At 41.1% G+C, this 23575-nt stretch overlaps 1 protein-coding gene across 2 annotated transcripts in view; it reads right to left on the reverse strand.

The window, feature by feature from the left end:
- Positions 1-23575, reverse strand: part of CSMD2 (CUB and Sushi multiple domains 2) — a 1405803-nt gene that overhangs the window by 349465 nt on the left and 1032763 nt on the right. For both annotated transcript variants that reach the window (XM_077296071.1, XM_077296070.1), the window contains 2 exons: positions 3418-3744; positions 157-351 (listed from right to left, as the gene is read on the reverse strand). In XM_077296071.1, the coding sequence (XP_077152186.1) occupies positions 157-351; positions 3418-3744 (522 nt within the window). The remainder of the gene's footprint in view (positions 1-156; positions 352-3417; positions 3745-23575) is intronic.

Below are 23575 nucleotides of genomic sequence, written 5' to 3' on the forward strand. Positions count from 1 at the left end.
AAGGACGGTTCACTTTTACATGCTCCTCCTAGTTGTGAGGGAACATGTAGTAGGTTCAGTGAGTCCACTTGTTCCTCATTCATAATGCATTATATAGGCGTCTTCATCTGTTTAGTGATATACAGTATTATTCCCTCACAATGACTGTGACAGTACCTTCACATCTCAGGACTGCGCTGTTCCAGACCACGTTTCCTTCTTTTAAGATACAGGTGATGGTTTCCGAGCCATGAGTCCGGATAAAGCCATCATCACAAAGGAAGGACACTGAGCTCCCCAGCTGCAAACTCTCTCCAAACCTCTTTCCATTCACCGGCACGCCAGGATCAGGGCATTCATTGTGTCTGAAAGCTGGGTAATGAGGCAAAAAACGTTAAGGAGGGTGAGTTATGGACTGAGCTATTTCTTAGTTCTGTTTCATTGGTTACGATTAATGATGAGCGAACGTGGGGGGATAGATAAGGTGTTATAGGAGCATGCTCGGGTGCTAACTGAATGTCTTTGGCGTGCTCGAAACATATGTTTGAATCCCTGCACCTGCATGTCTGTCGAAGAGGCTCGAAACATGCAGCCTCGGGAATTCGAACATATTAGTCGAGCATGACGAAGACACTCGGTCACTTATCCCAGCATGTTCTCTCATCACTACTTAAGATCAATTGATAAAAAAATACATGTAGGGCCAAACCTCACCAAATATCCACTGCTGATATAATGACTCTAAACCTTTATATAACGGGTTCTGAAATTAGACAAGTCAGTGAAGATCATAAATAATCTACGCTATTTACAATCCATCAAGCAGGTCATTTAGATGATCATCAGCTTATGGCTGGAAATAGTTTTACAAATCACGCTCCATAATGGAAAGCCTAGCTAAACGAATCTCTTAATTAATTGGGAATTGTATTTGCCCACCTCTATCTTTATTTAATGCAAGGTTAACACAATTTCCTTTCATGCGTATGACGGATATTGCTATACATTTATGAATAAATAATTCCTAGCAATTCTAAATATTAGCTCGTCTTTATTGGCCTCCATTTAAGCAAAGCAAGCATGAAGAAATGGAAAAGAAATCAGGTTGAAGTCACCAGGAATGATGCAGCTGCTGCGTCTGGCTGTTTTAGACGTAGAGAAACAAGGTCATATTCTTCATGCCAGGTTCTCAAAGGGGCTTTGCCGCTGCTACATTATCACTACAGGAAGCCACAGACTGAAAAAGCTGTCTGGTATCAGCGGCTGGGGTGTAACAATAGTGTGAAAATACAATCCATGGCAACAGTTGGCATAGGAAGCTGCAATGCAGATGTCCACACAAAGGCATATTATGTTGCAGTGATTTGCATTCAATGATGAGTAGCCACACAGTTCATTATATAAAAGGAAGACCAATCTTCATGCTAAGCCTATAGGAAACACCGCAATATGTGATTCCGATGATTCCAGTATATATTATCACAACTACTTATTGCGGTTTTATTTGCTAGGCTAAGGTGGAATAATAAACATAGATAATATTATATACTGGATTAGCAGAGGAATGTTCCTAAATCCTATAGATGAAAGAGGTAATAATAAGTACATGAACAATTTTTTTTGTGTAAAAATATAGGTTAACTACAAGGTTATATATTTTGCATTTTTGCCTATTATTAAACACGCTGCTATAACCTAGATCGTGGAAAAGATAATTCACGCCAAAGAAGGTCAGTTTTGGAGTAACAGGAGTAACAGAAATGCCCTGAATTAAATTGGAGAAATACGGGTGGAAGAAAGGCGATTCCAACAGCTTAATAGGAAAGGGTTCTTTACAGTTAGAGCAGTCAGACTGTGGAATGCTCGACCACAAGAGGTAGTAATATCAGACACAATAAAAGCTTTTAAAAAAGGGCTGGATGATTTCTTTGATACGCATAACATTGCAGGTTATAGATAAATTAGTGCCAAATGTACAATTGGTGGAGAAAGGTTGAACTTGATGGACCTAGGTCCTCTTTCAACCTTTGTAACTATGTAACTATGGAACATTCTCCCCCATCTGTCTGTTAACCTTGATGGAAATGCATTTTTTTCCAACGGTATTAACTATGTATACCATTATGATATTAAGTTTTATAATACAATATTATGCAATAAGCTCCTGAGCTACGTCTAAGGCTATTTTCACACAGAGTTTTTGGAGGAGTTTTTGGCTCAAAAACTGAGTGGAAACTAAGAAGAAACTCTTCAAATCCTCCTCAAAAGCACAAAACTCATCAAAAACATGGCATTTCTGCTCAATTTCGGCTCCAAAAACTAAGCAAAAAGACTCTGTGTGCTCATAGCCTATTGGTGGATACAGGCTATAGTTTATCATTTATCACCCCATTAACATATGTCTAATAAATAATTGCTTGATTTACTTTAATCTTGCCCAACCATTCATGTACCAAGGGAAAAAGAATTATCTATAAAGGTGTTCATCCGGATTAGATAGAAAATAGCTGTATTCCTTTAAACATTACCACACCAGTCAAGAGTTGGAACCAGGTTTACATCTCGGCAATCAAGTCTCTCCCATGGATTGATTGGGATCAGGAGTAGATATCATCAATCTGGGACTGACCTTTTGACTTAAGAAAATAACGGGCAATCCCAAGTTGATGATTTTACTTAATAATGCCAATTTCCAAAGATCAGTAACATTACTTGAGCGGTTAATGATCAGTAACTGCTTTAGTTCAAACCGTGAGATCTCATAATAAGGTCGGAGTCACATGGCTATTGATTCTCCCATGCGAGAGACTCAGGCCGATTATGCTAAAACACTCGGATCAAACTCTGTTAGACTGTGAGCCGAGTGTCACCTTTGTGTGATTCGAATTTCTCGCATGAGAGAATCATATCACAGGTGTGTAAAAAGATGGAGAACATAATTTCTTCATCTTCTCCATTGTCTGTATCCACATAAATCAGATTTCATTGGGATGACATCAGAGTACAGTCCTATGTTTCACATGCTCTCATAGACTTGCATGGGTGCTCGTAATCCAATCATCAGACCATCCGAATCGGCATGAGAAAAAAATCGCAGATCTTCACTGCCCCATAGAATAACATTGGGCCAAGTGGTATCTAATAAAACAGTGTGAGCGAACCTAACACACAAGAACTCGCTCTTTCACTGCAATATGGTTGTGGGATCTGATCTGTATGTGGAGATATCAGATTTTGAAGATTAGTCTGGGATTTTGCTACCAAGTTCCTTTAGGGGACCATTTGGGACTCTTGGCAGCATTTTTGGTAATAAGTCATATGTATAGTAAAATCATCAATCTGTGACTGCCCATTGCTTTCCTAAATAAAAAAGACAGTCATAGATAGAATCTGTAACTTGAGCAAAATATTACAAATCACACATGCTGCAGAACTCACTAGTAAACGTGATGTTGAATCCTCGCTTTTCAGTAGAATGGTCAGTCTGGAACTCCAATCTTAAAACGTGACCACTGCTTGTTAGTGAAGGTGGCACTTGGTTCCCTGAGAAGGTTCCCAGGACAGGGGACTCTGGAGAACCTCCATCTTTTACTGCCAGGAAGTCAAACTGCGGTTCCACATCAAAGTCATTGAAAGCCAAATGGATGCGACTCTCCGGCTTAGCTATGATCAGCCACACACAGTGCAGGTGGTTACTGTATTCTTCTGGGTAGTTTGGAGACAGAACGTTCCCAGACGGGGTGGTGAAATTAAAGAAGCATGAAACTGTAAGAAATCAAATAGTAGCAGACAAAGTAAAAAACACATTATTAATAATTTTATATCTACAAGCTATATCTCATTAGATCAACAAGCAATTATATTCAAAAACATTTTAATTGATATTATACCTAGCAGATAGAGTGTGTGTTGTAAATGAGAAGACATGTATTGTATATTTCCATTTTTTATCTCTTTTTAGTTTTTACACACACTATCACATTTTGTACAACGGATTCAGTTAGCTAGGTATAATTGTTCAATTATTAAAAATATTAAATAATTTAACAGAAAATGATACTCCCCAGATAAGATTGCCAAACACTAAAATCACAAGAACTCTTTAAATATAGCTAATATTTATTACATTTATATTTTTCACGGTATGGCTATGTTCACAAGACCTAGTGGTGTCCAGAGAAAAAAACACTTCGCAAGGACAGCAGACGTACCATTGCTATTCACTTTGGATGTTCAGATCATATTTTTTCCACATGGATGAATGCCCATGTTAAAAAAAAATCACAGCATGCACCAGTTTCTTCTGTATTCGCCAAGTCCTTGGGTGCACAAAAAAAATTGACTTCCATACAGATCATCTGATTTTTGCAGATACATTGCCATTATTAACATATAAAACTGTTTTTTTTGTTTTGTATATGTTATTCACTGCTGTGCTGATGTATAAAAGCAGATGACAATATGGATGAAAAATCAGACAACTTTTTATACGCATGTGTGATTTTAGCCTAAAGAAAGAAAATGCAAAAAAAAAAAAAAGAATGTAATCCTGTGCACACTGTATGGCTTCTTTCACACTTCCGTCTTTCTTTTTCTGTCACAATGCGTCGTTTTGTGAAAAAAAGGGATCCAGCATATGTTTCTCCTGGATCCGTTTTTTTCTCATAGACTTGTATTAGCGACGGATTGTGACGGGTGGCCTTCCGTATCATCCGTTGTGCACTAGATCTGTCGTAAAATTGCTGTCTGTTGGGCGGAGACAACGCACAGAGGAACGTTTTTTCTGTACGTCAGAAAATCGCTCCTGCGCTGTCCAGTGTCGGCTATAATGGAAGCCTACGGACGCAGGATCCATCGCTGACTGTCAAAATCAGGAATCCAGAGATGGATGCCATTTTTTGAAACTGAGCATGCGTGGAAGAATTTCCCGTCAGGGAAATTCTCTCTCGCTCTCTCTGTTTATTAATGATACTGCCTATGCAGCATCAATAGTAAAAAGATAAAATGTTAAAATTAATAAAAAAAATCATGATATTCTTACCTTCCGGCATCCCCTGCAGCCTTCCCGAAGCTCGTGATGCTTCTGGCAGCTCGCGTTCAAAGTAATGCCTTGCAAAATGACCCGATGATGTAGCGGTCATTGTCTCGCAAGGCATTACTGGAAACGGGAGCTGCCAGCAGCATCACGAGAATTGGGAAGGCCGCGGGAAGGCTGCGAGGGACGCCGGAAGGTAAGAATATCTAGATTTTTATTTTTTAAATTATTTTTAACCTGGGTTGTGTTGTGTATGCATTTTCGCAGTGAAAAACGAGGCGAGGGGGCATACACAACGTGTGCACATAGACTCGACAGATCCGTCAAAAAAACGGACCCAGTGCATCCTTTTTTTACAATTTGCACAGGATCTGTCTTTTCAACATTTTGACGGATTGTGACTGATTGTAAAAAACGGAAGTGTGAAAGAGGCCTATTAGAGTAAAACTTTTGGCCTATACATCAGTTCTATTAGCCAGACTTATGCCAAAGTAGTGTACTTTTAGCATCCATTTGACCTGTATAAATTGGTATGGAGTTGTCCTTACTGTATTGAAAATAGTTGATTGTGTGTTTCAGTGCAACCATATGCAATGGCAGTCTTTGCTGATTGTATAGGCTTTCAGTGGTGCTCTTCAAGTGTCTCTTTCGAAAGTAATACCCAAGCGCAGTGTGAACCTAGTCTAAATTATACTTTAAGTTAAATAGTACTGATGTTATTTAAATCCAACCTATCAGCAGGAGTTTGCTAAGTAAACTACAGGCATGTTCAGGTTGGCATTGTTACACTGATTAAACTGATACCTGGGGTGAAGAAATTCGTTTTGTGGTTCTTGTGTAATCAGTGTTAGAAGTTTTCAGTTAATGGTATGCCGCTTCTGCGGGGTGAACTGTAGGCAGGGTCTTATCTTCCTGCTCTAAGCCAGCAAAACCAAGGAGAGACCTGCCCACAGGCCACGCTGAAGCACAAACAGTCTGTCTCTTTGATGAGTAACATGTTTGTGCTTCGGGACAACCTGTGGACATGTCTCGCCTTGGTTTCTTCTGGCTTAGAGCAGGAAAATAAGACCCTGCCTACAGTACCGCCCCAGAGCACGGGCATTTCATTAACTGAAAACTTCTGATTACACAAGGACCACAAGACAGATTTCTTCACCCCAGGTATCATTTTAATCAGTATAACGGCGCCAACTTGACCATGCCAGTAGTTTACTTAGAGAAATCCCGCTGACAGGTTCTTTTTAAGAATTTTGTTAAGTTAATAAATCTTTGCCTCTTTCAGCTGTTCTCTATCTCTTATTACTGATTGATTCCATGCCTGTTACTTAGGGAAGGTGCAGACAAGTGTATGTTTTGTCATCCAAGAAAACCTGATCAATTATACTAATCACACTCTGATCAGGTGCTGATTACAGTTTGATCAGCGTGTGCTCCGATTCTCTCGGATTTTTCCATCTTCTCCATTGTGTCAGTCTTTGGAAATTCGCCTGCATTTAGATCTAATCCGAGTTCAGCCTGATGGATTGTATGGACTCATTAACTCAATTAGCTGAGTGTGATCCGCATATCAGACCAAACCTGGGCATGCAACGATTTGTTTCCAAGACAGACTCTGTTCAAGGAAAAAAACGAACATGTGCATGGCCCTATACAATAACACTGCTCTAAGGGCGATCGGATGTTGTGTTGTATCGCACTCGGATTGATAATACAGTCATCTGCACCTGACCTTATTGACCTTTAAAGCTTATGCAACATAGAAAGGTGAGTTTCTATGAATAATGCATTGATCCCAAATATACTGTATATGAATGTCCTAAGCATTTAGAAAGTGAACAATGGGTAGACTTATTTTATAAAACAATGCATTTTAGTATTGAATATTACAGTTTTACAATTCGTTCTAGATCTTACAGTTCGCTTGTAGACTATCTTAGAACCGAACACTGTAACTGCTATAATATTTGTGATGTGAGAGAAACAAAAGGTTTTTTTTTTTACGGGATGGAGTGGTTCCTAATTATTTTATTGTTTAAAAAAATGCAGACAAATCTACTTCTGAGGAGTATGATTTTCCCGTCAATAATACATTACACACCGGACTGTATATGATAATAGGAAATCATACAATTACAATATTACTCTTGATTTTGCCTTTCCATTTTCTATAAAACCCATAAAAGCAATTGAACAAATGCAGCATAAATTGCTTATCCATCTCTTAATCCAGTCCAAGCCAGTCATGTAAAAAGTGTCCATCTGTATAAATTTGACTTTTCATTTATCTTCATGAAATCAAATATATTCAGTTTAATGAAATAAATACTGTGAATTCTGTATAAAATGTAGAAAGGCTTAAAATAAAGTTGTTTTTTTATAGGAAGGCAAGCATGCAATGTGCTGTGGGATATAATGGCATGCAGAGTGGCAGAATGACATGCATAGCAATAAGAAGTCATGCCGAGCAAAGTGCAGTACTGACCAGCATAGCATTGTGTAGTGATCATATCCAATGAGTAATCATGGAACTGGGACTATAACCACAGAGCCCTCTGCAGCTCTTCAATCTTGGTGTGACCTCTAGATTGAATGGCTTTGTGAGGCAGCGCAACAGACTGATTCTTTATGATTATTTTTTTTTGTCACTCATCATTTCATAGGAAGGTAGTGCTCTCTCGGCAGCATCCATTAGCATATTAGTTCTGTGTGACACAGTTGATCTTTAATTGGTCAGCATGATGCAGTCACATTGACCTTCCTGCACCCTTTTCACCACTTACTTGTTAAGTAAACCCATCTCATGCCCATGTTTCCACAGCAGGGGATGCTTTAATGCATTGTTTTCCCATCATAGTCACCTATTTCAATATTCTTCTGAGTGGGATATTATTTTTTAGCTTATTTATCATATCACTGCACTTAAAGGAGTATTCTCAAGGTTCAAAGGTGTCTCCTATCTGCTGGATAGGGGATAACTTTCTCAACATTGGGGCCTGGCCACAGTGGCCCCCAATAATCCTGTGAACCATGAATCTGAAAAACCGCAGCTGAATGGAGCGGAGGGTGATCATGGGATAGGAGTTAACTTTCAAATTGCTGGGGGGTCCAACCATCGTGGCCCCTGGTCATCTTTAGAACCATAGCTCTGAAAACTCTTGCTGAATGGAATGAAGTTCTATCATGGGATAAGAGCTAACTTTCAGATCACTGGAGGTCTGACCATCATGGCTCCTTGTCATCCTGGGAACCATGGCTCTGAAAGCTCTGGCTGAATGTAGTGGAGGTCGATCAAGGGATAAGAGCTAACTTTCACATCTCTGGAGCTCAGACCATCGTGGCCCTCAGTCATCTTGAGAACCGTGGCTCTGAAAGCTCTGGCTGAATGGAGAAGAGGTCTATCACGGGATAAAAGCTAACTTTCAGATTGCTGGAGCTCTGAACATTATGGCCCCCAGTCATCCTGAGAACCATGGTTCTGAAAAGCCTTGGCTGAATGAAGTGGACGTCGATCATGGGATCAGAGCTAATTTTCAGATTGCTGGGGGTCCGACCATCATGGCCCCTGATCATCCTGAGAACCATGCCTTTGAAAACCCCTGGCTGAATGGATCAGAGGTCGGTCACTGGAGAGGAGCTAATTTTCAGAATGGCGGGGTACTGACTGTCGTGGCTCCTTATTTTCCTAAGAATCGCGGCTTTGAAAATCCAGAGCTGAATAAAGCAGAGGTTGATCACGGGATAAGAGCTAACTTGCTGGGGGTCTGACTGTCGTGGTCCTTAGTCATCCTGAGAACCATGGCTCTGACTGGATGCATGGAATGGATGTCGATCACGGGATAACAGTTAACTTTAAGATGCTGTGGGTCTGACCCCCATGGCCCCAGCAATCTTGAAAATTTGGTTTCTGCAGAGCCCTGGCTGAATGGAGTGGAGGTCAATCATGTGCACTGCTGCTCTATTCATTCTAATGGGGTGCCAATGACCATTCAAGTATACCATTGAGATGTCTCCGGTGCTCCTATTAAGGGTGAATTGAGTGGCAGTGCGTATGATCAACAACTGCTCAATTTAGTCCGGGCTCTTCAGAACCCCATTCTTACAATTATTGAGGGCCATCCAGTGATTGGAAAGATCCTCTCTATCCATCAATTTCAAACTTGAGTATACCACTTTAAGGTGTAACTTAGAAGGCTGTAATAGCGGATTATTAATAGTAGAATTGAAGTGATGTGACAACATAGCAGAAAATCACATTTCTGATTCAAATCAAATAAACCCTGACGAAATATATATATTTTCTCTTTATTAATTTGCAAAATTAGCTTTATGGTGATTCTTAATCTCTTGTTTTATTTATTTATTATTTATTTTAGAATTAAAAATTTTAAAAAATAAATAATAAAAATAATATAAAATATTACTTTCAAAGAATAAACACTTGCAACAACATAGGAAAAGGCTGGAAACTGGTGGAGTGCCATCCTATAGTATTTGTAAACCATGATGCTGAGAAATTACAGTACTGACAGAATTTTTCTGTTGCTTTAGTGATATAATCTATATTTTAGCAAAACCAGAGTGACATGAACAACTGTGTGGGGTGTGTAGCATTCTGACGGTCACTACTCGCCATCTACACTATTGCGCAAGTAAAATTACAAACCAGGGGTAATGGATGACTAAAAAGATGTTTCTGGTTCTACCATAACTTTCCTATGAGCAGTAAGGAAGGTAATCACATCATCTCACTGAGCCAATAGATAATTAATCCCAGCAACCTCATATATATTCCAGTGAATGGATTAAAACAGTGAAACATTTTCCTAAATATTTATTATAGTGATGCATAAGTCCCAACTAGTGAATTCCCGTCCTTTGCCTTCCTTCTCTGGAGGAGTCAGCACAGTTATGTAACACACAATTTTTTATTAATTGAAGTCGATGTTGTGTAATATAAATGTTTGACAGTCTACAGCTTACAATGGTCCCACCAATGGCAACCAGCTGAACGCGATGGCAGCAGCGGTATGGAAGTTGGTTGTCCAGTTAGACAACCAATCCGATGCCTAATATTTGGATTTCTTTGGTTATCTTACATTAGATCAATATATTTATCTTTCCTTCCCAATATGAAGCCCGTTAAATGTTTTGGAGGATTCCTTGCTTAAGACAACCTCTGTGAGCTGTTAGGTAAGAGTAAGAAGTACCAACCGGCACTCAACTGGCTCAGTTCACTTCTCAAATTGGATCCTAGTGGCTATGTTCCTAAACCACTGAGGATCCATCAATTCTAGCTCCCTGGTTCAAACTTTCCCCTAAACCTTCTGAGTCGACCCTAACAAATTACAGCAAAGTTTTCATTTTTCCAAAGCAGCTTTAGAAGTGAAATCTGTACACTAGTATGTAAAACAGGAAAGTATAACAGAAAGATAATTTTGAAAAAATCTGTCCCAAAACCTAATAATAACTAACCAAGGATAGAGTGCAAAAGCGGGGAGAGTACACACTAAAATAGTGGTGTACCAGAGCAGCTCTCACTCTGGCAGACCTGGATCATCAATATATTACATGTTTGGCCAATCATTTCTACATTAGAGTTGGATTGAAACTATTTACAGCAGCCAATCCATCGGCCATGTCAATAATTTGTGGCTATCGGGCTGGAGCCCTAAAAAAAACACCTTTTACATGACGGCTTCTGCGTGTCTCTTCTTTTGATTACAATGGCTGGCTAATCAAAAGAAGAGCCGTAGATGCCTTCAAGTCTCTTTTTCAGCTGCCACAGATTACTGAAATGGCCAATGGACATGGTCCGGTGAATCGAATGGAAACAACTCAATTTTTTTAAAGGATAAATAAGGTGCCTGCTAACTTAGATAATGAGTGTGATGTGTGTTTAACTAATACAGGTTAACCTTCCTACAGGTGCACAAGTTTATTATCTTAATGTATCCCTAAATATATTCCTCAAAAATGCATAGACTGTGGCACCGGCTTCAAACAAAGCTAAACCTGACAGGCTGCTGTTTTCTAATGATGACTCACGCAGGGAAAAGAGACTTCCTGTTTCTACATAGAGCTTAGAAGGATTCAGTTCGTCAGTTTTTTATCATGTGATGTCATAGGCCAAATGGAAAACAAAATAATTAGCTGGGAAGGAGGGCAAAATGAGCAATTGTAAGTGCACAGTGCTATATAATATGATGACTGCAATATATTAAGAGGATAACATATTTGAATGGAGGAGGAGGAGGAGTCCTTCTTTAAATATATATTAGGTTTCACAACAGGATTGTGTTGGTGATTGAAACATTGTAGAAAATCCACATTGATTAAATAATAGATTCTCACTCACACTAGCGTATAACATCTGATGATTCTTTCATTGTAAAGTATCAGATGCTATATGCAAATGACCCTCGGCTCAAAATCTGCTGCGAGTGTCATTTTACTGTGATCCATTTCTTTCACATGAGAGAATAGGATCACAGATGTGGAGGAGATGGAGAATTTAATTTCTCCCATGTTCTCCATTGCATGAGTCAGCACATATTGGACTGCACGTGAATGACATAGACCGACTCGGCGTGAGAGAAAAAACGCTAGTCGGAACTGCTTCATGGAATAACATTGGAGCGAGAGCTATCCGATGAAAGATCGTAGAGAACTCGTCTGAGTTATACGCTGGCTACTCGTCAATGTGAGCAAACCCGTACACTGCTTTTCTGAAGCAAGTCCACAATATCTAACGTTATGGCTAAATAACACCGCAGGTCCATTGATTACAAAAAATAACATTTTCAAACCTATAAAAGTAATTTTTCAATAAGCACAAAACAAAGAATTCTGAAGACTTAGTATATCATCATATTTTCTGTAGGTTAGTTTTTAATCTCCAATCTCCATCCCAGTGTCGCTGACTCTGTAACCTCAGGCTGCCCTTGGAAATGATGAAGCAGAAACAATTGGGACACAAATATCATGTCAGGATAAACACTGCATGTTTTAAAAACTTGTTGGAGTTGAAAAGGTTGCTGCCAGGTTGGGAAGAAACATTCTTACATGAGTAATGTTTTAGCAAAAAGCTAAAATGCATTGAGGCGTATGTAAACGGATAGAAAATGTTTAATCCATAGGGGGGATATTTCGCATAAGCCCACATCACATATTTCTGTTTTAAAGTTTTTTTTATGAAAGTTTATTTTTTCACGAGAATAAATAATCCGAGAAATTAATAAACTCTTCTCTATAATAAAAGCATGAAATCAGTCTAGCTGAAACATTACTGTTATAATGTCAATAATAGCCATGATGTGGGCACAGATGTGTCCTTTCTTACCCGTCCTCTTGGCTTGAGATGTCCAGAGATTAGTGGCATTCCATTTTTTTTTCTTGCACCGCTCATCTTGGGTTATCTTGAGCCAAGAGGAAAGGTAAGGTCGGCCATAGCTACATTTTATTCGGACGGTTAGTTAATTCAACAATTCGTCTTTTGGTTACTTCCTTTTCTGACAATTTTTCCCCCATTCTTTTGAGAAGGATGGGAACCCCAATTGTAAATCACTATGCCCTCTCAATGTCATTTTTGACATATAAAAATAAAAATAAAAATAAATTAATAATGACAATTCTCTTGTAGATTTTCCTAATTCAGCTTTAAAAGTGTTGTATCAAATTTATGTTATCGGTTATTAATTAGCAAGGGGATAATATTGATTACTGACTGCTGGCACTCTGACCAATCCCAAAAATGTGGCCCTGCAGAGCCCCATCAGAATAGAGGAGGTTCATTATGCACATCTCCACTCCTTTCATTCTCTATGGAACTGCCAGAAATCTCCAGGAACAGTAATTAGCTATCTCAATCAGTCCTAATCAGTAATGGGAACAGATGTCCTTATGTTTGACCTCTGCACATTTGATGGGGCTCTGTAAAGCCATATTCCCAGATCCAGTGAGGGTCTCAGTGGTCAGATCTCATGACACCAACAAGAAGGGATGAGCTAGAAGTTTGGGTTATGGTACACTACCCAAAGTTCGGCTTGTGTTCCAGAACTGTACCCAAGCTTGAACCAGAATCCAAAGCCCATTGAAAACAATGGGAACACGAACTTTGGAACAGGAAAATATTCTCTCTCTACTCCCAGACTTTCCTCGAAACTCCGAACATGAAAACGGAAGTCCGGGAAAAGTGGATATTCGGAGTTTAGCACCGGACAATAACTGCTCATCTCTATCAATACGTAATCCACTGATCGGTTGATAGTGGACAACATATATTTTTATAGAGTTTCATCAATTTGCCTTTTTCAAAAGCAGATCAATCAATTGTAATTTGCAGACTGGCCATTATCATAAAGTGTGCAATTTACATGCAGCGCCACCAGAGTACAGATTAAGGCACGGCTGTTGATACGCTCGTGCGAGAGAATCTAGGCTGATTATGCAAATACTCTCAGATCAAACTCTGTCAGAGTTTGATCCGAGTGTCAGTGTATTGTGTTACGATTTTCTCGCATGAGAGTATCACAGCTCAGGTGTGGAGTAATTTCTCCATCTTCTCCATTGTCTCTGCGGTATTCACATAGCACTTGGGTGACATTCGAGTGCTGTCCAATGTTTCACACGCATAGACTTGTATGAGTACGCATGGTCCGATTATCGGATGCACCCCACGTGGCATTCTGTGATTGTTTTCTCATGCCATATCGGCATGAGAAAAATTGCCGATCTGAGCTGCTCCATAATGTAACATTGGTCCTGGTGCTATCCGAAAAAACATCCATGCCATACACTCGTGTGAGCGAGCCCTAAGCAATGGGTTTTATGTAAATCCATTTTATATACCAAAGTAGGAAACTTTATCTTTGTAGCTCTTTGCTCGACGTAAATGTTTGAAGTTTTTCTCTTTTAACTTAAACTGTCTTTTAATGGCATTAAAATTGGGTTTTCAAAATTAAGATAGACCAATACCATTAAAATGTTGTGTTTTTACATCACTGGTGCCTATTACAAAGCCTGATTTACTTATAATTATTAGTCCGCTCCCTTTGTTAGCCATATTGTATCAGTGGTAAATTAATATTCTGAATTTTCTCAAGTGCTTTATTCATCTCCTTTATACTCAAGGGCATGGTTCACTTGATTTTACATAGAACAAACAATATAATAAATAATAATAGGTAACAAATATGCCCCACTCCTTATTGTAATTTACAAAAATCTGTTTTTAAGTTTGTAATTGCACCTATGAGACCAAAGCAAAAGAGCTGATCTGGGCCCCAGACTTCACAACTGATAACCCCAATTATAATGAAGCTCAGTATTGCACACTGATATACCAACATATAATAAGGCCTAAATACTGATTATAGCACAGACATGTAGCATGTGGCTGTATATGGCTAATTTCCCCATTGTGAAATCATCCTTCTAAGTCATTCACATGATCATGGATCTGTAGATACGGCATTTCTAGAAGTCTGTAGGCTTATACTATCCAATTTATATTCAGTTAGGGAAGTATCATTTCTTAACACACAATGCCTTAACTATACCATGTCACAGAAAGATATCTTGATGAAAAACACTGCAGCTGGAATTTTAAAGGGAATCTGTAAGCAAGTTTTTGCTATATAATCTGATAGCAGCATGATGTAGGGGCTGAGAGCCTGATTCCAGCAATGCATCACTTAGTGGACTGCTTGGTGTAATTTGTGTAGAATCCTCATTTTCTCAGCTGTAGATGTGACTGAAAAGCTGAGTTGTGTACAACCCCACCGACACCACCCCTGATTGGCAGTTTCCTGTGTATGCTGTACATTTTCAGCAAGTTACAACCAATAATGGAGGCGGGGTTACACAGATTAGCTTGACTGACCTGTATGAGAGACATAGTCCTCTAGTGATAATCTCTTGCCGCTAAAACACTGATTGTATTGAAACTACAGCACACGGTATAATAAGTCACACATCCTTGTAATCAGAATCTCTGCCCCACACTATGCTGCTCTCAGATTAAATAGCTAAAGGCTCCTGACAGATTTCCCATAATGATGAAAACATACCGGAAACAGTAAGACATAGAAAAATACATATCCAGGATCCTCTCAAAAAATCATGAAGAATTTATAAGAGCAATAGAGAGTTTCAACTATCCTAATTATAAAGTATGGATGTACCAAAAGAGCACATTCAATGATTATCCGATAAAGAATAAAAATTTAAATAGAAAAAGTATTTATTAATTTTACAATATCAAATAGCAATCAATACAATATATAAAAAAATCCATACTGAATAACAAGATTCATATGGTAAAGAACAGGCGGGCAGCAATTTAACCATATAGGCAAAGGAAAGGCATATCAAATAGCTATAAGAAGCACATCCAGGTGCATACATTCATTAGTAAAGTGCATAGTGCTTATAATCAGGATGGGTGTACATAAAACGTGTATATATACATAGCCATAGGGTTACCAGAGCAGAGATATCACTAATGCAACACTATCCATAGATTATCACCAGAATATAAAGTAAGGTATAACTAACCAAAACATCATGATCTCTTACCCATACTGATGCCAAAAACCGATACACAGGAGCCCCGACGTGCGTTTCGCTGTCGCTTTCTCAGGGGGGGGGGGCAGTCCATAATGCAGCACAAACATACACAAAACAAAGCACACATCTGATTTGCACTTTTCTCACAATGGACTCAAAGCGCAAGCCACTCAACACGTCAAGTTGAGCTACACATCTCTACATCAGGATATTTGTGCCATGTTTGGGAATGTTACATCTGTATACAAAATGTTTACTGATTCACATAGGATATGTGGGAAAAAAATGATTGTCGCATTCTACAGATTTTTATGTTTTGGAAATAGTATTTCTGGAAAAAATATGGAGACACCATACAGTGAAATGTACATCTCCGTAATACAGAATTTTTGAGAATGCAGAAGAAGCTCCTTGAACATGGTGCTGCCTAAAGTTACCTATAAACCTTGGATATCTGTTGGCCGATACTTATTCCTCCCTCTCCACCCTCACTTGGGCCAAGCATTCATGTATTTCCAATAGAGAGGGGAGTAAGTCACTGCCAGGCCCTTCTGGCAGTGGCTTATCTTTCATGACAACAAAAGGAGTGGGCAGTGAAATCCAACACGCTTGAGCCCTCATTTTCCAAACATCATCTGTCGATGGTCCTTATACACATGAGACAATTGGTGGGTCACCCAACTTTGTTCTCTAAGGACACATGGAGAGAGCGACTGTAATAAATTTGCACATCACTTTGGCAAAAGTTTTGGTTGCTTTGTTTTATTCTTCATATAAAAAATTAGGTTAAATAGGTCAAATACTGTATATTACTTAAAAAAAAAAAATTCCAACCTTTACTCCCAGATAAACGAGTGCGGAGAAGGCGATGACAAGTCCAATATAATAATAAAGATAAAGTGGAAAGGGTCAGGGAAACTGCATATTCCTTGAATACTACATATATTATTTATTCAGACGGTAACTGCAGTCAGGACACGACACAGAATGAAGAGCTATTAATGGACTACAATGACAGGAAAATGAAGGCGAGATGCTGCTTTCCCAGAATGGAGGAGACTACCATCTTCCTGGCTTTTACACAAGGCAGGCCCATCACACACTCAGGCATTGTTTCAGCTTCCTGTGTATCTCTGCTGCGCTCATTATCCAAATCAACCCCAACAGCGTAATACAGAAACATTATTAGACTTACCACCGAGAAAGAAAATTTGCAAGTAAAGAATTTTCAGTATACCAGCTGAAAATAAATGAACTAAGCTAATCCACAATAAATCAGAGCAGAGAATAAAAACAAATAGGAAATGACCCAGAAATACTTGTGCGAGGCACCGGGGGTAGTGACAAGATATTACAGCACGTAGTAACCAGAGGTATTATGAAAGGCGGCATGTTTTACAGCAACGTGATCAAAGAAAAATTACGCGTCTTATTTCTCAGTACCTATCTGATTACTTGATTTCCCTCTCTAACTCTCTGGAGACAAGACTGAAATACTAGGGCCCAATGCATCAAAAACTCATTAGCTGTCATTAATTTTTAAAGAGCTGTGGCATAGTTTTAATGTTGCCGCTGACTGTACTCTTTATACAATTCTCCTGGTTCCGCACACTGATCTTATTTAACATGTGCCATGTAAATGTAGATATTTATGAATGAATAAGTTAATGCTTAACTGAATGTGGCAAAGAAGTAAGCTAAAGCTAGCCATACAAAAAAAAAAGTAGGGAGACAGCGATAACCACTGACTCCACCCATAACCACATGTGGTTTAAAGGGGGGGTTGTCCAGGTGAAAAAAAAAATCAGACATCAGTATGGTATTTCAGTATGCCTAATCTTTTTTACCCATGGAGAATAGTAACCGCCAAAGGTGTTCGGCAGCATGTGATAGTTCTCGTTAAAAGGGTTTTGTCCGGTCAAAACCGATAAGTCTGCAGTGACTCGCTGGTTTCAGACTCGGACCGGTGGGTATGTATGAGTTTTACATACTCCCAGACAGTTGGCGAGGCCTCGCTCCATATACTTGTATGAATGAAGACACCAGGGAGTCCCTTTATAGGAAGTCTGTCAATAGACTCATGTCAGAACCTGGCTGCCTGATGGCTGCCTGTTATATTTCACTCAGAGATGCTGTGGCATTTTGGAGATACCATAGTTTGAATTGCTTGCAGGAATCCATAGGGAGAGATGTTATGATCCTAGTGGCAAGGATCGCAAGTTTGACTAGCCAAGCAACCAAACCGACGACCAGCTCTGGGAAGTGGTATCTGGATTGACCGCAACCTGATCCTATCCGCAAACAACTATAGGCAGCCGTGGAACGTACCTGAAAATCCTAGATGTCTCTTCACGGCCTGAGAAACTACCTATTCCTAGAGGGAAAGTAAAGTCCTTACTTGCCTCAGAGAAATGACCCCAAAGATATAGAAAAGCCCCCCACAAATATTAACGGTGAGTTAAGGGGAAAGCACAAACGCAGAGATGAAATAGATTTAGCAAATGAGGCCCGCTAACACTAGATAGCAGAAAATAGGAAGGGAGCTGTGCGGTCAATAGAAAACCCTAAGCAAAATATCCACGCAGAGATTGCTCGAGCCCCCGCACCAACTAACGGTGCGGGGGAAGCAACTCCGTACCCCAGAGCTACCAGCCGCAAGAACTCACATATTAGCAAGCTGGACTAAACTCATCATACACTGAAATCGTATTGCAGACTGATGAGCAAAAAATAATCAAACAGAAACTTAGCTTCTCCAGAAGAGACCGAAAACGAAGATAATCAGGGGAGATCAGAATAGCACTGAATACATCGACAGCCGGCAACAAGTGGAGGTGAAGCAGAGCTAAATAGGAAACTCCCTAGTGCATAACGAGGCAGCTGATTCAGCCACAGATCTGCAGGATAACAAACAAAGCCACCAGGGGGAGCCCAAAAACAAAACTCACACAATACCACGTGTGACCACAAGAGGGAGCCCGAAAACAGAGTTCACACCAGTACCCCCCCCTTGAGGAGGGGTCACCGAACCCTCATCAAAAACCCCCAGGGCGATCAGGGTGAGCCACATGGAAAGCACGAACCAAATCAGCCGCATGAACATCAGAGGCGACAACCCAGGAATTATCCTCCTGACCATAGCCCTTCCACTTAACCAAATACTGAAGCCTCCGTCTAGAAATACGAGAATCCAAGATCTTCTCCACCACGTATTCCAATTCTCCCTCAACCAGCACAGGGGCAGGAGGCTCAACCGAAAAAACCACAGGCACCACATACCTCCGCAACAACGACCGATGGAACACATTATGAATAGCAAACGATGCTGGGAGGTCCAAACGAAATGACACAGGGTTAAGGACTTCCAAAATCTTATAAGGACCGATAAACCGAGGCTTCAACTTGGGAGAGGAGACCTTCATAGGAACAAAGCGAGAAGACAACCACACCAAGTCCCCAACGCGAAGTCGGGGACCCACACAGCGACGGCGGTTGGCAAAGCGCTGAGCCTTCTCTTGTGACAGCTTCAAATTGTCCACCACATGATCCCAAATCTGATGCAACCTATCCACCACAAGATCCACTCCAGGACAGTCAGAAGGCTCCACCTGACCCGAGGAAAAACGAGGATGAAACCCCGAATTACAAAAAAAGGCGAAACCAAAGTAGCAGAACTAGCCCGATTATTAAGGGCAAATTCGGCCAATGGCAAAAAAGCCACCCAGTCGTCCTGATCAGCAGAAACAAAACATCTTAAATAGGTTTCCAAGGTCTGATTAGTTCGCTCGGTCTGGCCATTCGTCTGAGGATGGAAGGCCGACGAAAAAGACAAATCAATGCCCATCTTAGCACAAAAGGTCCGCCAAAATCTAGACACAAACTGGGATCCTCTGTCGGAAACAATATTCTCAGGGATCCCGTGCAAACGAACCACATTTTGAAAAAACAGCGGAACCAACTCGGAGGAGGAAGGCAACTTAGGCAAGGGCACCAAATGGACCATCTTAGAAAAACTATCACACACCACCCAGATGACAGACATTCTCTGAGAGACAGGTAGATCTGAAATAAAATCCATGTAAATGTGCGTCCAAGGCCTCTTCGGGACAGGCAAAGGTAACAGCAAACCACCGGCACGAGAACAGCAAGGCTTAGCCCGAGCACAAATTCCACAAGACTGCACAAAGGAACGCACATCCCGCGACAAGGAAGGCCACCAAAAGGACCTGGCCACCAAATCTCTGGTACCAAATATTCCAGGATGGCCTGCCAACACCGAAGAATGAACCTCGGAAATAACTCTGTTGGTCCATCTATCTGGGACAAACAGTCTCTCCGGTGGACAACGGTCAGGTCTATCCGCCTGAAACTCCTGCAGCACTCGTCGCAAATCTGGGGAGATGGCAGACAAAATCACCCCTTCTCTGAGGATACCAGCCGGCTCAGAATCTCCAGGAGAGTCAGGCAGAAAACTCCTAGAAAGAGCATCAGCCTTCACATTCTTCGAACCAGGCAGGTACGAGACCACGAAATCAAAATGAGAGAAAAACAACGACCAACGAGCCTGTCTAGGATTCAGCCGCTTGGCTGACTCGAGATAAATCAGATTTTTGTGATCAGTCAAGACCACCACACGATGCTTAGCTCCCTCGAGCCAATGTTGCCACTCCTCAAATGCCCACTTCATAGGCAACAACTCCCGATTACCGACATCATAATTCCGCTCGGCAGGCGAAAACTTTCTTGAAAAGAAAGCACATGGCTTCATCACAGAGCCATCAGAGCTTCTCTGCGACAAAACAGCCCCCGCTCCAATCTCAGAAGCATCAACCTCGACCTGGAAATGAAGAGAGACATCTGGCTGACATAAGACCGGAGCCGAGGAAAACCGGCGCTTCAGCTCCCGAAAGGCCTCCACAGCCGCAGGAGACCAATTAATAACATCAGAACCCTTCTTGGTCAAATCCGTCAAAGGCTTAACAACACCAGAAAAATTAGCGATGAAGCGACGGTAAAAATTAGCAAAACCCAAGAACTTCTGAAGACTCTTAACAGATGTAGGCTGAGTCCAGTCATGAATAGCCTGAACCTTGACTGGGTCCATCTCAATAGTAGAAGGGGAAAAAATGAAACCCAAAAAAGAAACCTTCTGGACTCCAAAAAGACATTTTGAGCCCTTCACAAATAAAGCATTGGCACGCAGGACCTGAAACACCATCCTGACCTGCTTAACATGGGACTCCCAATCATCAGAAAAAAACAGAATATCATCCAGATACACAATCATAAATTTATCCAGATACTCGCGGAAGATGTCGTGCATGAAGGACTGAAAGACAGAAGGAGCGTTAGAAAGTCCAAAAGGCATCACCAAGTACTCGAAATGGCCTTCGGGCGTATTAAATGCAGTTTTCCATTCATCACCCTGCTTAATACGCACAAGGTTATACGCACCACGAAGATCTATCTTGGTGAACCAACTAGACCCCCTAATGCGAGCAAACAGATCAGATAACAATGGCAAAGGATACTGAAATTTGACCGTGATTTTATTTAGAAGGCGATAATCAATACAAGGTCTCAGGGAACCATCCTTCTTAGCCACAAAAAAGAATCCCGCACCCAGAGGGGAGGAGGAGGGGCGAATAAGTCCTTTCTCCAAAGACTCCTTTATATAACTCCACATAGCAGCATGCTCCGGCACTGACAAATTGAAAAGTCGTCCCTTAGGAAACTTACTACCAGGAATCAAATTTATAGCACAATCACAATCCCTATGAGGAGGTAGAGAACTGAGTTTGGGCTCATCAAATACATCCTGGTAGTCCGACAAAAACGCAGGGACTTCAGAAGGAGTGGATGAAGCAATTGACACCACAGGAGCGTCACCATGAATTCCCTGGCAACCCCAACTTGACACAGACATTGCTTTCCAATCCAGGACTGGATTATGAGTCTGCAACCATGGCAGACCCAACACGACAACATCATGCAAATTATGCAGAACGAGAAAACGAATCACCTCCTGATGAACAGGAGTCATGCACATGGTCACTTGCGTCCAGTACTGAGGTTTATTCATAGCCAATGGTGTAGCATCAATACCCCTTAGTGGAATAAGGAATTTTAAAGGCTCCAAAACAAAACCACAGCGCCGGGCAAATGACAAATCCATCAGGCTCAGGGCAGCACCTGAATCTACAAAAGCCATAACCGGGTAAGATGACAGGGAACAAATCAGGGTAACAGACAAAATGAACTTAGGCTGTAAAGTACCGATGGTGACAGATTTATCAATCTTTTTTGTGCGCTTAGAGCATGCTGAGATAACATGAGCTGAGTCACCACAATAAAAGCACAACCCATTTTGCCGTCTATAATTTTGCCGTTCACTTCTGGTCAGAATTCTATCACATTGCATAGACTCAGGTGTCTGTTCAGAAGACACCGCCAAATGGTGCGCAGGTTTGCGCTCCCGCAAACACCGATCAATCTGAATGGCCAGAGTCATTGACTCATTCAGATCTGCAGGCGTAGAGAACCCCACCATGACATTCTTAATGGCTTCAGAAAGACCCTTTCTGAAATTTGCAGCCAGGGCACACTCATTCCACTGAGTAAGCACCGACCATTTCCGAAATTTCTGGCAATACACCTCTGCTTCATCTTGCCCCTGAGAGAGGGCCAACAAAGCTTTTTCAGCCTGGTTCTCAAGATTAGGTTCCTCATAGAGCAATCCAAGGGCCAGAAAAAACGCATCCACACTGAGCAATGCAGGATCCCCTGGCGCCAATGCGAAGGCCCAATCTTGAGGGTCGCCGCGCAAGAAAGAAATAATAATCTTAACTTGCTGAACGGAATCACCAGAGGAACGAGGTTTCAAAGAAAGAAACAATTTACAATTGTTCTTAAAATTCAGGAACCTAGATCTATCTCCAGAAAACAACTCCGGAATAGGTATTCTAGGCTCTGACATAGGACTGTGAACAACAAAATCCTGAATACTTTGTACCCTTGCAGCAAGATGATCTACACTGGAGGCCAAACTCTGGATATCCATGTCAGCAGCTGAACTCAGAGCCACACCAAGATTAAGAGGAGGAGAGAAGCTAGACACACAGCAGCTAGACACACGGCAGCAAAAAAAAAAAAAATCCTCAAGGCTTCTCTTCTCCTCCTTCTGCCATGCAATTAACACTTTATAGGCCGGCTGTACTGTTATGATCCTAGTGGCAAGGATCGCAAGTTTGACTAGCCAAGCAACCAAACCGACGCCCAGCTCTGGGAAGTGGTATCTGGATTGACCGCAACCTGATCCTATCCGCAAACAACTATAGGCAGCCGTGGAACGTACCTGAAAATCCTAGATGTCTCTTCACGGCCTGAGAAACTACCTATTCCTAGAAGGAAAGTAAAGTCCTTACTTGCCTCAGAGAAATGACCCCAAAGATATAGAAAAGCCCCCCCACAAATATTAATGGTGAGTTAAGGGGAAAGCACAAACGCAGAGATGAAATAGATTTAGCAAATGAGGCCCGCTAACACTAGATAGCAGAAAATAGGAAGGGAGCTGTGCGGTCAATAGAAAACCCTAAGCAAAATATCCACGCAGAGATTGCTCGAGCCCCCGCACCAACTAACGGTGCGGGGGAAGCAACTCCGTACCCCAGAGCTACCAGCCGCAAGAACTCACATATTAGCAAGCTGGACTAAACTCATCATACACTGAAATAATATTGCAGACTGATGAGCAAAAAATAATCAAACAGAAACTTAGCTTCTCCAGAAGAGACCGAAAACGAAGATAATCAGGGGAGATCAGAATAGCACTGAATACATCGACAGCCGGCAACAAGTGGAGGTGAAGCAGAGCTAAATAGGAAACTCCCTAGTGCATAACGAGGCAGCTGATTCAGCCACAGATCCGCAGGATAACAAACAAAGCCACCAGGGGGAGCCCAAAAACAAAACTCACACAATACCACGTGTGACCAC

This window comes from Ranitomeya variabilis, chromosome 3, assembly GCF_051348905.1.
Source record: "Ranitomeya variabilis isolate aRanVar5 chromosome 3, aRanVar5.hap1, whole genome shotgun sequence".
Classification (NCBI taxonomy): domain Eukaryota; kingdom Metazoa; phylum Chordata; class Amphibia; order Anura; family Dendrobatidae; genus Ranitomeya; species Ranitomeya variabilis.